The sequence below is a fragment of the Oncorhynchus clarkii genome, chromosome 16 (genome assembly GCF_045791955.1).
Source record: "Oncorhynchus clarkii lewisi isolate Uvic-CL-2024 chromosome 16, UVic_Ocla_1.0, whole genome shotgun sequence".
NCBI classification, from domain to species: Eukaryota; Metazoa; Chordata; class Actinopteri; order Salmoniformes; family Salmonidae; genus Oncorhynchus; species Oncorhynchus clarkii.
In genome coordinates, this window is record NC_092162.1 from 53,382,062 (window position 1) to 53,395,675 (window position 13,614).

Below are 13,614 nucleotides of genomic sequence, written 5' to 3' on the forward strand. Positions count from 1 at the left end.
CTTTGTTGTTGGTATGCTGATTTTTCAGGGTGCGCTGCAGCACCTCAGTATCCCTACTTTCTGCTGCTATGCCCCCCTCCCCCCCCCCAATTTGGGACTCGTTACATGCCTGGACCACCTATTGAGATGTGCAGTTTAAGTAAATCGTGTTAAAAATTGAGACACGAGTTGGTCTTCAATACCACTGACATATCCATTAAGTTAAACATTGATCTATCCCCATCGTTTTCTAAAAGATGCTATGATACCTCCCATACGCTGGGTGGACGCATTACGTTTCTTGTCCACGTGGATCCAGTGATCACAGCCAAAGATTAGCTAAGTATATTTCCTGACCAAGTGCGGTAAATCCCGATCGCAGACCAGTGAAGGCTACTGAACCATTACCCTGATTAGTTTGGTTTAGGAAACCAAAACCGATCCAGGAACAGCGCGTGTCTCCGATTCGAGCCAATTTTCGGTGGAAGAAGCGTGAAACCGTGAACATGTAGGTATTAGCTGTGGTTTAGGCTTTAACAGCATACATTTGTCACAATTGCTTTCCACTTTAACCAAATACAAATTTAGGCTATTAGGTCTTGGATATTTGGAATATGATATTTAAATAATGGTTTCTGGAAGTACTCGAAGTCGAGGCGTCATTTGAATTACTCAATGCACTTCCCGAGCCAGCACGATTTATGTTGCCTATGATGTCGTTCACAGAGATTATTTTTTGCATTCTGTACTGTGAACGCAATGCATTTACGACAAAATGGTTAGGGCGCATTCTGATGTGGTGTCACTTATTTTTGGACCTGCCCTTATTTGGCAGTGGAAGTGAAAAGCCTATCCTGTCATTTTTCAGTAGCTGAGATGTTTGACAGTGTTTCTTATTATTTCACTCGGTATTATGTTGTATTTTTTATTTAACCAACACCTAGTTTTAAAGACAATAATTCCATACCTGCAGCTTAAAGGGGAAATTTGCAGTTCAAACATTAACAAAGTCGTGACCCCGCCACTATTTTGGTAAAGGTATGGGGGGTGGAGCAATGTCAAGACTTTCAAATGAATAGACAGAGCTATGGATGCAAGGACTGACCATCCATTTTATTAAAAATGGTTTTAACCATGTTTTGAGGCTATACAGTGTTTGTTTACAAATACATTGTTTACAAACAATGGAGAAAAACAAGCTTATATTTGGGTTTGAAAGTTAAACTAAGCTCATGAGGCATTCATTAGTTATATTCTTCAGGAATCAATGGGTTTATATCATTAATTTAAAGTCCAAAAATGGATGTAGCAATTGCAGATTGCCTGTTTAAAAAACACAAAATATTTGAACCAATCATGAAAGATGGGCTTTAAAATCACTTGACCTGGTGGTTATATAAACAAATGTTTTTTAAATGATTATCATTTATTTTACTAGGCAAGTCAGTTAAGAACAAATTCTTGTTTACAATGTCGGCCTACCCTGGCCAAACCCGGGCGATGCTGGGCCAATTGTGCACGGCCAGATGTGATACAGCCTTCATTTGAACCAGGGACTGTAGTGACGCCTCTTACACTGAGATGCAGTGCCTTAGACCGCTGTGCCACTCGGGAGCCCGAGTGTCTTATAAGGCTCTGGTGGTAGTGAGATCCTTTACACAAGAGGAACCAGTGAGTGATATCTTGAGATAAGAACAGTGTTCCTAAGAAAATACTATTTTACAACTCATGTGTCATACAGAAGATCAATGGCAAGCTCCCCTTCATAATGCTGTAATTCAGTAATCTAGGGGTTCTATACCAAATCAATTTGTATCCACATACTGTACGTTTTAGATAGCTGCAGCACTGGCTATATTGTAAAATACCATATAGTCTACAAATCATAATTACATCTCCCCACTAAATTCCACATGCTATTTGGAAAATGCTAGGCCTACGACCAATGCTTGCATATGCAGTACATCTAATTTGTAACTAAATTATGTATGTATCAGCCAACATGAACACACTTACAATTTAATTTACTGGAATAAACAGCCCTTGTCATGTTTGTCACATCGGAAGTGTGTTATTTAACACTAAATTAGATAAAGAGTTTGTGGTTGAGCTGCTGTCACAACTGTCATGTAGGTTATTTCCTGGTTTTTAACGTCTATTAGCATGTTCAGTGTGATGTCATTAGACTATTGGCATTCTCTCTCCTCTCTGCCTGCCAGTCACTAGTCCACTCTGCAATAGAACGAGGTAAGATGCCTGCAATTGCAAGGGCAATTTGTTTCTTTTGTATTTTGCTTGGTATAGGCCTAGTATTGTACTCTTATCATATGTGTTTCTCTACTGCTTTTAGGAGGCTTTTCTATGTGTAAGTAAATAGAACATTTTACAGTGCAGCAGCATGAGTTTTCTCTTTGTCTTTATTATACAAAATAATGCTCTGCAAATATTTTCTGCATTTAAGGAATGGTGGCTCTTGTTCACTGCTACCCAGTGTTGTGCGAGGAGCCCCAGATTTTGATAACATACCAGGTCATAGATTTAGATCAATTCATGAGTTTGTCTGAGAGTCATTTGCAAAGTTGTAAAGGATGCTGCTCTCATAAATGATAAAACTCTTGTTGAAAATTCTGACAATGATATTAAGATGTAGATCGGGGATTCTTGAAAGTCGGGACAAACCTTGTCCAGCAGGGAAACTTTATTTTATAGTAGAAAAATAAAATAATAATGCAACATTTCCATGTCGGCGCTATGCTCGGAAATGCCACCAAAGAAGGTTGAAAATGTTACAAAAACAGGCAATGATTAATATCAACTGAAAAATGTCATTATGCAGTGTCTTGCAATAGCCCTCTTTGAATATTTCTCTCAAAACTGTAGTTGCTAAAAAAATGTGTCCAGAGATTTGGTCAACTCCGTCAAATGTGTGTGAAATCCTAAATGAATGAGGAATGAGCAGGGATAACTACTCCATAGGGATCCCTTCTTCTTGTCTTCATTATGGTGCAACAAGAATGCTCATGGTCTGGGAAGTTCTCTACTTTTGATAGATTTAAACAAACAATATTGAAATAACCATGGTCTCAACCATAAACTGTCAACTCCATCTCCCTGATAGATTAAGATAGGATATACATTTTGGTTCAAATATGTTTATTTTAAGGTGTCTGACATACATCCAGTTAGTTGCATTTGATGAAGAAATTGAAGAATTAGGAGGTTGTTCCTTTACATGGTGTGATGATAGCTGATACTTTGGTCTGTGAAAATATACATTTCAAATGTTGTTAATATTAAGACAAATATTTGTGGGAAAATCATAAATACATAGACTCATAAGTAGGCTACATTATGAGCTTTCTATAATGACAATTATTGTATCTATTTAAGTTGATGTATTGCTCCAAGATAAGTATTACAAACTGAAGGAATATATAACAATGAAACCAATTTTTCTGACTTTTATTTGTGTATCTGCATTGGTTTTGGCCATACAACACGACACACGTTTTTTGTCCAAAGTTGACAAGCTGGCAACCTCAGGTCTTGTTGTGTCAGATATTCTCAACTAGTCCAGTCAGCTTATTTCTTCCAATCACCAGGGGGAGGAGAAGAAACATGTTTTCCTCAGTGGTAAATAAGAATACCGTAGTAATGATGCACACCCTTGTTTTTTAAACGGTACATTTTCTGTGGAGAACATGATGTACATTACATGTATCGCAAGAATGAGTGGGTTCAGTGTGTCTCTTCCTTGAAGCTGATATTATCAAGAAACGCTGTGGAGTAATAACTTCCCCATTTATGTCTGAGAGAGATAGTGTGGAAACTGGTGTTATAGACACTCAGCACATCTCTTGATCATCTTAAGCCTGTCAGCTCTGGCCACACTCTGTGACACAGACTAGGCCTATCTGGAACACTGTACTAAACTGGAGGCCTGCTTTGTATAGCATCTGAGAAATGGAAATGATGATGCTTGATGTACTGTAGTACCTTTTGAAAAATGTACTGTTGAAATGTTAACAGCTTCTCTCCTGTCCAGGGGCTGCATGTTAACTGAGTCTCATCAATGCACTTGGGCATGCATCCTACTTTAGCTGTACAGTAGGTGCAGTGAAACAAGGTATCATTTCACCCTCGGTGTCCCGGACAAGGGGCCAGCAGAGAAGGTCACAGGGGAGGGAGGGGAGGAAGAGAGCGAGATTAAAAGTCTCTACTGTTATCCTGGCTGGTGTGGGTCTTATTTCAACCACCAATGAGCCCATGGATTGTCAGTAAAAACCAAGATCATTGCAAGACTGCCTGAATTACACTGAGGTTGCTTCTATAATATTTGTCTATGATGCCTATCTACTGTTTGTTGTCAAATTTGGTGCCTATCTAATAACTGCTGTGTCATAACTATACTTTGTGACACACTGGGGAATTTAGTAGTTCCCAGTGCAGTTGTCTGATGATGTGACCAGGGGCATGTGCATGAAGATGGAATCCCCTCCCTCTGTGTGTTCTGACCCTGGCTGTCCCGTGTTGTCTGGGGGGGGTCACAGGTATGACAGTGGGGGGGTGTGGGCAATCCCCCTGCATCAGCGTCCGGACCTGCTGGAGCCGTGCGCCGACTTGGTGAACAGTGAGTGGCAGCGGAGCCATGGTGCCCGGGTCCACGCCCTCCAGAAATCCTGCCAGGAGTTCCCCGTAGCCCTGGTGCTGCTGCAGGGCTCTGGGAACAGGGACGGTGGGGATGGGGAGACCCTCCTGGGGCATGTCCGCCTGTCCCGCGTGGTGTCCCGCCCTGGGAGCCTGTTTGTGGAGTCGGTGGTGGTGTCCAAGGCCCAGAGGGGGAAGGGCTACGGTCGTACACTGATGCAGGAGACGGAGTGCTACGCTAAGGCCCGAGGGTTCCGGAGGCTGTGTCTGACTACCCACGACAAGCAGCACTTCTATGCCCACCTGGGCTATGTTCTGTCCATGCCGGTACAGAATGCTGGTGTCATGGCCTCCTTCATGCCTATGGAGGTGCTGGAGAGGTTCTCCAAGCTCCCAGGGACAGACGACACCCAGGGTGAGGTACAGGGAGGCCCACCACCACCATCACCACCCCAGATCCCTCCTTCCTTTATAGGGCCTGCTCCATCACCTCTGCCTCCTCCTCCACCACCCACTCATCCTTCTAGTCTTCCTACTCCTCCACCTCTTCTCCTCCCTCCCTCTGCTCTATCTTGTCATCCACCTCCCTCTCCTCCCTCTGGTCTTCCACCTCCTCCCTCTATTCCTCCTCCTCCTCCTCCTCCTCAGTGTCCGGCCCGACTAGTGTTTCAGACTCTTGAGGAGACGCCCTACAGAGATGCTAAAGGAGTTCCTATCTTCTGGATGCACAAGGACATCTGAGTCTGAGGGCCTGGCTGACCACAGACCATGTCACCCATGTCACTCAGCCTCACACACACACACATGCTCAGGACATTGAGGAAAAGGACGCTGCCTTTGGCCTATTTAGTACCACAGCCTGTAGGGTTTTGACAAGAGGTTGACAGACTGAGAAGGAAGGATATTTTTGGGGTCTGGCTGGCTCTCCTTGAGTTCTTGACAGAGATACTTAGTGCTGTAGACTGAGATAACACTTGAACAAAGAATACCAAATGTTTGATCTCATGTGCCTTAAGTAAGTTGTTTTTTCTTGTCCTAAAATAAAACATTTATTTAATGAATGGTTAATTTTACCTGATCAAACTAAATATTTATCACTGGGTCTATATTTTGGACCTAATGTTTCAATCATTTCGATGTTGAAATAAAAGACAGCTTACTAAAGTGTGTTGTTATGTGTTTTCTATGGGTCACCGTTTAAGATTGCACATGTTTAAATACCCTTTCATCCAAGCATCTGTGCAGACAATCTCCAATGGTCTTGTCTTGAAAGGGATGCAACCGAGGTTGTGTATAATTTCAGCCAGTAGTTTGGAAAGTAGTGCTCGAAAGCTAAAAGGGTTCCCTGAAAATTGTGCACAGTTGAGTACATGTCATCCATTTCCTGTGATATGCTACATCCTGCAGAAAAATATTCCAATTTGTACAATATGTTAAGAATTTGTAAGTCCTTAAGATCCTCTTGAAATATTAACATCAGCCAAAATGAATTTAGTTTGAACAGATATGTGTCTGTCTGTGTGTTCTCTTTAGGCACGACAACACATTAACCAGTGAACAGCCATGCTGCTACATAGCTTCCCTCTCACCATCCTCCTCCTCTCCACCTTCCCTGTCACTCACCAGTGGGGGGCAGTGGGTGATGAGTCTGGAAGGTCTGTGGCTGCTGCAGGGCCAGTGGTCCAGGGCAGGCCCTTCACCATGGTCTGGAACATGCCCACAGCGAGCTGCCAGGAACACTATGGCATCCACCTGGACCTGGGGGCCTTCGACATCGTGGAGAACCACCACCAGCGCTTCCAGGGCCAGAACATGAGCATCTTCTACCACAATCAGCTAGGGCTCTACCCTTACATCACCCAGGAGGGTCTGCAGGTTAATGGAGGGGTTCCCCAGAGGGGAGACCTGGAGGCCCACCTGGCCCTGGCCCAGACCCAGATCTCAGCCCTGCTCAGGACAGGGTTCAGGGGCCTGGCCGTCATCGACTGGGAGGAGTGGCGCCCCTTGTGGGTGAGAGACTTCGGCATTAAGCTGGAGTACCGCCGGCTGTCTAAAAAACTAGTGAGAGGGGAGCATCCAGAGCTAACCAAACAGGAAGTGAACTCCCTGGCCCGTAAGGAGTTTGAGAGGGGTGCCAGGGACTTCATGTCTGAGACGCTGCAGTTAGGAGTGTGTCTGCGACCGAGGGGACTCTGGGGCTTCTACAGCTTCCCTGAATGCTTCAACTACCACAGGAAGCAGAAAGGCCACAGCTACACGGGTCACTGCCACTCCAAGACCAGGCAAAAGAATGACCAGCTAGCCTGGCTGTGGCGCCAGTCCACTGCCCTCTACCCTAGTATCTACCTACCCAAACGTCTGGCAGGGTCCTCTGATGCCACCCTCCTGGTCAGACATAGGCTTCTGGAGGCCCTGAGGGTGGCGAATCAGTACCCCACTAGCACCCATGCAACTCCTGTACTGCCCTATGCCAGAGTGGCATTCGCTCACACCCTCCACTTCCTCAACAAGGTAAAGTATAACAGTAAAGTTGGAAAATGTTTCCTATCCCATGACTGTGTTATTACAGAGTTATAATCAGTCCTTCAAAACATACACTAACAGTGATGCACTTATGTTATGAATATTATAAACTCTTTGATATGATATTTGGCAGAATGTACTATTATTTGTGCTGATATCACTTTGTGGCATACAAGTAATCAAACTAGTCTCCCATTGACCTTGCCATGCAGACAGTGACATATGAGCACACCTGGCAGTTGATGCTAGCAAGCAATGGAAAGATATTCTATTCCTGCATTATTTGTATTTATTTATTTTACCTTTATTTAACTGGAGTCAGTTAAGAACAAATTCTTATTTACAATGACGGCCTACCAGAAGGCAAAAGACCTGCGGGGACGGGGTCTGGGATTAAAATAAATAATAAAATACAAATATAGGACAAAACACACATCACGACAAGAGAGACACCACAACACCACATGAAGAGACCTAAGACAACAACATAGCATGGAAACAACACATGAAAACACAACATGTAGCAACACAACATGACAACAACATGGTAGCAACACAACATGGTAGCAGCACAAAACATGGTACTAACATTATTGGGCACAAACAACAGCACAAAACAGCACCAAGGGCAAGGAGGTAGAGACAACAATACATTACACAAAGCAGCCACAACTGTCAGTAAGAGTGTCCATGATTGAGTCTTTGAATGAAGAGATTGAGATAAAACTGTCCAGTTTCAGTGTTTGTTGCAGCTTGTTCCAGTCAAGGTTAAGGGCAGAGAAAGCTTGTTGGACACTAAGAAAGCTTTGTTGTAGAGCATTTAACACAAAGTCCGGTTAGGGACCAGCTGAATATAAGACTGTATCATCTGCATATAAATGGGTGAGAGATCTTCCAACTGCCTGAGCTATGATGTTGATATAAATTGGAAGAGCGTGGGGCCTAGGATCAGGCCTTGCTGTACTCCCTTGGTGACAGGCAGTTGCTGAGATAGCAGATGTTCTGACTTCATACACTGCACTCTTTGAGAGAGGTAGTTAGCAAATCAGGCCAAATACCCTTCAGAGACACCAATACTCCTTAGCCTGGCCACAAGAATGGAAAGGTCTACCGTATCAAAAGCTTTGGCCAAGTCAATAAAAACAGCAGCACAATATTGCTTAGAATCAAGGGCAATGGTGACATAATTTAGGACCTTTAAGGTCGCAGTGACACATCCATAACCTGAGTGGAAACCAGATTGCATACAGAGAGAATATTATAGACATCAAGAAAGTCCGTCAGTTGATTATTGACAAGATTTTCCAACACTTTTGATAAACAGGGGAAAATAGAAATTGGCCTATAACAGAGCATCAGAGCTTGATCTCCCCTTTAAATTAAGGACGCACCATGGCTGCCTTCTAAGCCATGGGAACCTCCCCAGAGAGGAGAGTTAAAAAGGTCAGAGATAGGCTTGGCGATAAAAGGGTCAGCAACCTTAAAGAAGAAAGGGTCTAAACCATCTGAACCAGATGTATTTGTTGGGGTCAAGTTTAAGGAGCTCCTTCAGCAGCTCGGACTCAGTGACCGCCTGCGGGGAGAAACTTTGTAGCGGGGCAGGGGAAAAATAGGGAGGAGCATCGGGGATAGTCACATTAGAAGGGGTGGGAGAGCAGGAATTGGATGGGCAAGGCGGCATGGCTGAGTCAAATAGGAATCCTGACTTAATGAAGAGGTGATTAAAGAGCCATGTGCCATTAAAGAGCCATGTGCCATGTGCCATCAGCCATGTGCTCCTTGTCAGTAACAACCACATCATCAACATTAAGGGACATGGGCAGCTGTGAGGAGCAGGGTTTATTCTCCAGGTCTTTAACCATTAGACTCAATCATCTCACCTCAAGTGTATGTATTTTTGTGTGTGTTTTCAGACGGATCTGGAGCACACACTGGGAGAGAGTGCAGCGCTGGGGATGGCAGGAGTGGTGCTGTGGGGGGAGCAGGCGTTCGCTAAGTCAAAGGTCAGATCCTGGAGACCTCACAGTTTGTGCATATACATCCACTATAATATACATACAGTGCCTTCGGAAATTATTCAAACCACTTGACTTTCTCCACATTTTGTTATGTTAAAGCCTTATTCTAAAATTGATTAAAGTGTTTTTCCCCCCCTCATCAATCTACACAAAATACCCCATAATGACAAAGCAAAAATAGGTTTTTAGACATTTTTGCTAATTATTAAGAAAACATTACTGAAAAATCACATTTACATAAGTATTCAGACCCTTGCTCAGTACTTTGTTGAAGCACCTCAGGCAGCAATTACAGCATTGAGTCTTCTTGGGTATGACGCTACTAGCTTGGTACACCTGTATTTGGGGAGTTTCTGACATTCTTCTCTGCAGATCCTCTAAAGCTCTGTCAGGTTGGATGGGGAGCGTTGCTGCACAGCTATTTTCAAGTCTCTCCAGAGATGTTCGATCGGGTACAAGTCCGGGCTCTGGCTGGGCCACTCAAGGACATTTAGAGACTTGTCCCGAAGCCACTCATGCGTTGTCTTGTCTGTGGGCATAGGGGTCGTTGTCCTGTTGGAAGAGGAACCTTCTCCCCAGTCTGAGGTCCTGAGTGCTCTGGAGCAGGTTTTCATCAAGGATCTGTCTGTACTTTGCTCCATTTATCTTTGCCTAGATCCTGACTAGTCTCCCAGACCCTGCCGCTGAAAAACATCCCCACGGCATGATGCTGCCACCACCATGCTTCACTGTAGGGATAGTGCCAGTTTTACTCGTGACGCTTGGCATTCAGGCCAGAGAGGCCAGAGAGTTCAGTCTTGATTTCATCATTCCAAACAATCTTGTTTCTCATGGTCTAAGAGTCCTTTAGGTACCTTTTGTCAAAGGTACCTTTTGTCATGTGCCTTTTACTGAGGAGTGGCTTCCGTCTGGCCACTCTACCACAAAGGCCTGATTGATGGAGTGCTGCAGTGATGGTTGTCCTTCTGGAAGGTTCTCCCATCTCCACAGATGGGTGAACTCTGGGAGAGCTCTGTCAGATTGACCATCAGGTTCTTGGTCACTTCCCTGACCAAGCCCTTCTGCTCTGGTTGCTCAGTTTGGCCGGGCGGCCAGCTCTAGGAAGAGTCTTGGTGGTTCCAAACTTCTTCCATTTAAGAATGATGAAGGCCTTGTGATGATGTGTTCTCGGGGACCTTCAATGTTGCAGACATTTTTTGGCACCCTTCCCTAGATCTGTGCCTCGACACGATCCTGTCTCAGGGCTCTACGGACAATTCCTTCGACCTCATGGCTTATAAGGTTGAAATGCACTGTCAACTGTGGGACCTTATATAGACAGGTCAGGTATGTGCCTTTCCAAATCATGTTCAATCAATTGAATTTACCACAGGTGGACTCCATTCAAGTTGTAGAAACATCTCAAGGATGATCAATGGAAACAGGATGCACCTGAGATAAATTTTGAGTCTCATTGCAAAGGGTCTGAATACTTATGTGAAGAAGGTATTTCTGTTTTTCATTTTTTATACATTTTCAAAAATGTCTAAAACCTGTTTTTACTTGTCATTATGGGGTATTGTGTGTAGATTGCTGAGGATATTTATTTAATCCATTTTAGAATAAGGCTGTAATGTAACAAAAGGTGGAAAAAGTCAAGGGGCCTGAATACTTTCCGAATGCACCGTACCTCTACAACCTTCAGTGTGTATGCAGTTCAGTTTCTGTTAGATTGTTTGTTTTTGTTCTGTATTTGTATATGAATATCTCTTTCCCTTCCTCTCTCGGCAGCATCAGTGTGAGATACTGAGGGACTACATTCATTCTGAACTGGGAGTGTACATCAGCACCCTGAAGAGAGGGGTGCAGCGTTGCAGCGAGGAGCGATGCCATGGCAACGGTCGCTGTGCCAGAAGGGACCCCTACTCTGACCACATGATCCCACTCTCTGACTCCTTCTCCAACTTCCTCCCTGACCCCACTCATGACCTCAGCCACCTCCGCACTAACTTCCTGTGCCAGTGCTATCAGGGCTGGGCGGGTGAGAAGTGTCAGGAAAGGATAGCTTCAATCACTAACACTTAGTGTCAGGAAAATATATATTCTCTATCACCAATATATAATATCACCTCTTTTGTTTATTTGGTTGATGCGCAGCATACAGTAGCATCATTGCAATTCAAAGTGAAAACTGTGGCAGTTGCCATGCTAAGGCACTTTCTCAGCGTATTCATTCTATACAATTCAGTTCCACTTGTGACATGTTTAAGTTGTGATAGTCAGAACAAATTTGCACTGTGTTTTGTCAGTAACTAAATGGTTGTGACATTTCATCATACATCGCCTGTCTCATGCATACATGTAAAAGAGGACCGCTTCTAAAAGTTACAGCGTAGCTTGTATGTACAGTATGTTTAAGTCACAGATCACATGGACGTCTCGAACCTGAATCATTTCTGTCATCATGCAGTTGTTCAAATACATGAATTGTCAGTTGAAGAGTGTGGTCCTTTAAGCTGTGATGTCACTAAAGATGCTATAAAGTGTTCAGTACCCTGCAATCTTACTGAATGAGTGTCTTTCTTTCCCCTATTTGTCTTGCAAATCAAACAACTCATAAATATACAGTACAGTATATGGAAACATTCTCTGTGGGTTCCAACTCCCGGGCTCTGTTGTGCACACCCGGGCAATGTTGTGCATATGGCAGTAGGGGTTGTTTCTGGATGGGCCCAAGATCCAATACCATGTGCAGCGCAGGGATTTGACTTGAGTGGAGATGTTGTGGCAGGTAGTTAACAGTTGGTGTTACATTAGTGTCCAGGGGCCACTAGGACGGGGCTTTCAGGGCCAAGGGGTGAAGGGTGTTCCTCTCCGTGACCTCTGCTCCTCAGGATCCTCCCGTGATGGCTGTGAGGTTGTGGCGCAGCGCCTGCAGCTCCTGGATGAGCTGGGAGACCTCTAGGCCCACAGCCTGTCTCTCCCTCACTGCTTCCGTTAGGGACCGGAGAGTGCTGCCCTGCTGCACTGGAGGGGGAACGCAGAAACACAGTCACAGAAAGGGATGGGCAAAATGTTGAGGCCTGGTTGGATTTCAGATCAAGATTGAGAAAGAGTAGGTGAATATCGTTACCTAAGAAATAGAAGATAAGAAGTAGCGTCAACAGCGTCAGTGATGTCACTGCACACCCCATGGTGTATCGAAACGAGGTGGGCATCAACAGGTCTCGGAGCGTGCTCTGCCATCGGCTTCTCATTGGATGCCCTGTCTGATAGACAACTGGTCTGTCCCGGAGATGGAGGTTCCCATTGGTGGAGGGAGCAGGAGGAAGGGGAGGTCGTCTGCTGCCTATAGAGACCATAGAGACAGTGGAGATTCTAGTGACGGGAGAGTAATGAGAGTCACATTTCAATGGTGGATTTGGATGCAATCACTATACACAATACAGCCTGGAAACATCTGGTACCTTTGTGGTTGTGCTCTGGGTGGGTGCGGTGCAGGTCGTTGATGGACTCCACGGAATGTAGCTCGATCTCAGTCAGATCCCGATCACTGATCCGGGTAAAAAATACTGGAGTGGTAGGGGATGGAGGTTGTTTCGCCATAATCCCTGGAGGGAAGGAGGGAGAGAGAAGAGGACACCAGGTTTCTAAATATTATTACTGATAATCAAAATAAAACTGTTATCAGGAAGTTGGAATTTGGACTCAGGGCCAGGGCCAGGGGAGAGGTGATTGAGAACAGGCCCTTTGTCTGACTGGGAATGTTTCCACAAGTCTAGCCAAAATGACAAGCCATTTCAGTCATGCAGCCTAGTTGATATAATGTACAAGAATGCTTTAAGCACACTAAGTTGTATATTGGCATATTGGTATGGTGGCATTGACAGGCAAGCACTATTATTTCAATGATAGAAGGGAGACATGATATAGTCCTACTCTCTAACACACAAAAACACACGCATGATTCATCAAACCAGACACTCCCACCCCATTTTCTATTCAGGTATCCGGGCTTCACCCAAAAACTTTAGGGACACAATACCCATGAATTTTCTCCTCACAATCAATCAAGTGTCCAGATAGTGCCATTCCACCAAATCAGCCACCTTGAATTCTCCCCTCTCTCTGCTCTTACCTTCTGAAAGATACACGTATAGTATGTGTATCTGAGGAGAATTCACGTACAGTACGTCTCCGTGTGCGTCTCCTCAAGAAAGGAAAGCTGCTGTCAATACGTTCCCAATACGTGTCAACAACAAGTGATGAAAAAGGTTATCCAGTGTCATAGGATCAAACAAAATATACATTCACAACTGTATTAATTAACCTTCTGAATATAGTCCAGGGTGAATAACTGCCTTATCGCACATAAGTGAGTCCAGACCCAGTGTTCTGTGCCTGTGTCTCTGTGCCCCCAATCCCTGCCTTGCTCCCTGCTGCTTGCCCCTACCCCAACAGCCCCTAC

General features: G+C 44.5%; 2 protein-coding genes across 2 annotated transcripts; both read left to right on the top strand.

The window, feature by feature from the left end:
- The first annotated feature begins 420 nt into the window (after positions 1–420).
- LOC139368726 (N-alpha-acetyltransferase 80) lies at positions 421–5,790 on the top strand. Its single transcript, XM_071108018.1, has 2 exons — positions 421–487; positions 4,530–5,790. Coding segments are annotated over exons 1-2 (840 nt in total). The 5' UTR covers positions 421–485; the 3' UTR covers positions 5,368–5,790.
- Positions 2,150–11,696, top strand: LOC139368724 (hyaluronidase 3). The gene is made up of 4 exons (XM_071108016.1): positions 2,150–2,226; positions 6,160–7,137; positions 9,063–9,152; positions 10,938–11,696. The coding sequence occupies exons 2-4, from the start codon at positions 6,190–6,192 to the stop codon at positions 11,229–11,231; spliced, it is 1,332 nt and encodes a 443-aa protein (XP_070964117.1). The 5' UTR covers positions 2,150–2,226; positions 6,160–6,189; the 3' UTR covers positions 11,232–11,696.
- The last annotated feature ends 1,918 nt before the right edge of the window (positions 11,697–13,614 follow it).